The sequence below is a fragment of the Otolemur garnettii genome, unplaced genomic scaffold (assembly GCF_000181295.1).
Source record: "Otolemur garnettii isolate 467f Iridium unplaced genomic scaffold, OtoGar3 scaffold00156, whole genome shotgun sequence".
Classification (NCBI taxonomy): domain Eukaryota; kingdom Metazoa; phylum Chordata; class Mammalia; order Primates; family Galagidae; genus Otolemur; species Otolemur garnettii.
In genome coordinates this window covers 469,951-470,684 of record NW_003852551.1, presented here as the reverse complement: position 1 = coordinate 470,684, position 734 = coordinate 469,951, and the positions used below count along the sequence as shown (strand labels likewise).

The following is a 734-nucleotide window of genomic DNA, read 5'->3' as shown; positions in this document are numbered from 1 at the left end:
AAAAAAAAAAAAAAAAAAGAATGTGGGGTTAAGATAACATGGGTCCTAACAACACACACATAATAAATTTATCATAAGGAACAACCTGTACTAGGAGCTCTCTGGAGGTATGAAGGTGAATGCCAAGTTCAAGTCACAAGGAAGTAAGACCAAGCATTCTCTTCCTGCCCATTGAAACAGACCCTGTGCCTGACCTGTGTCATCTCTGGAGACCCTACCCCTGAAATCTCTTGGCTGAAGAATGACCAGCCTGTCACCTTCCATGACCGCTACAAAATGGAGGTGAGGGGAACAGAGGTCACCATCACCATTCAGAGAGTCAACAGTGAGGACAGCGGGCGCTATGGTGTCTTCGTCAAGAACAAGTATGGTTCTGAGACGGGCCAGGTCACCATCAGTGTATTCAAGCATGGGGAAGAGCCCAAGGAGCTGGCGAAGATGTGACAGTGTCCAGGCACAGCCTGAAGGCTGGTCTCCATAGACCAGTGGGGCCAACCAGTGGGTCATAGCCTAGCACGGGCCATGAGGGCAGGGCAAAAAGGAGGGGTATGGGGAGAACCCAGGATGTGACGATGGGATGGAGTGGCCACACCTAAGTGGAGAAGAAAGGTCTTGCTGGGGTCCTGAGAGGCCTCTGGGAGATTAGGGTGAGCACTGGACTTGGAATAGGCCACCTAGATGCATTTCGGTGTCTACTGGCACCTAGCAGGTAGGGGCAATGTGCACTGCTAAAC

At 51.0% G+C, this 734-nt stretch overlaps 1 protein-coding gene across 1 annotated transcript in view; it reads left to right on the top strand.

Moving 5' to 3' along the window:
- The window catches only part of MYOM3 (myomesin 3), a 47,806-nt gene extending 47,362 nt beyond the window's left edge, over positions 1-444 (top strand). Inside the window, exon 35 of the mRNA XM_003799840.1 lies at positions 181-444. Within this exon, the coding sequence (XP_003799888.1) occupies positions 181-444 (264 nt within the window). The remainder of the gene's footprint in view (positions 1-180) is intronic.
- The last annotated feature ends 290 nt before the right edge of the window (positions 445-734 follow it).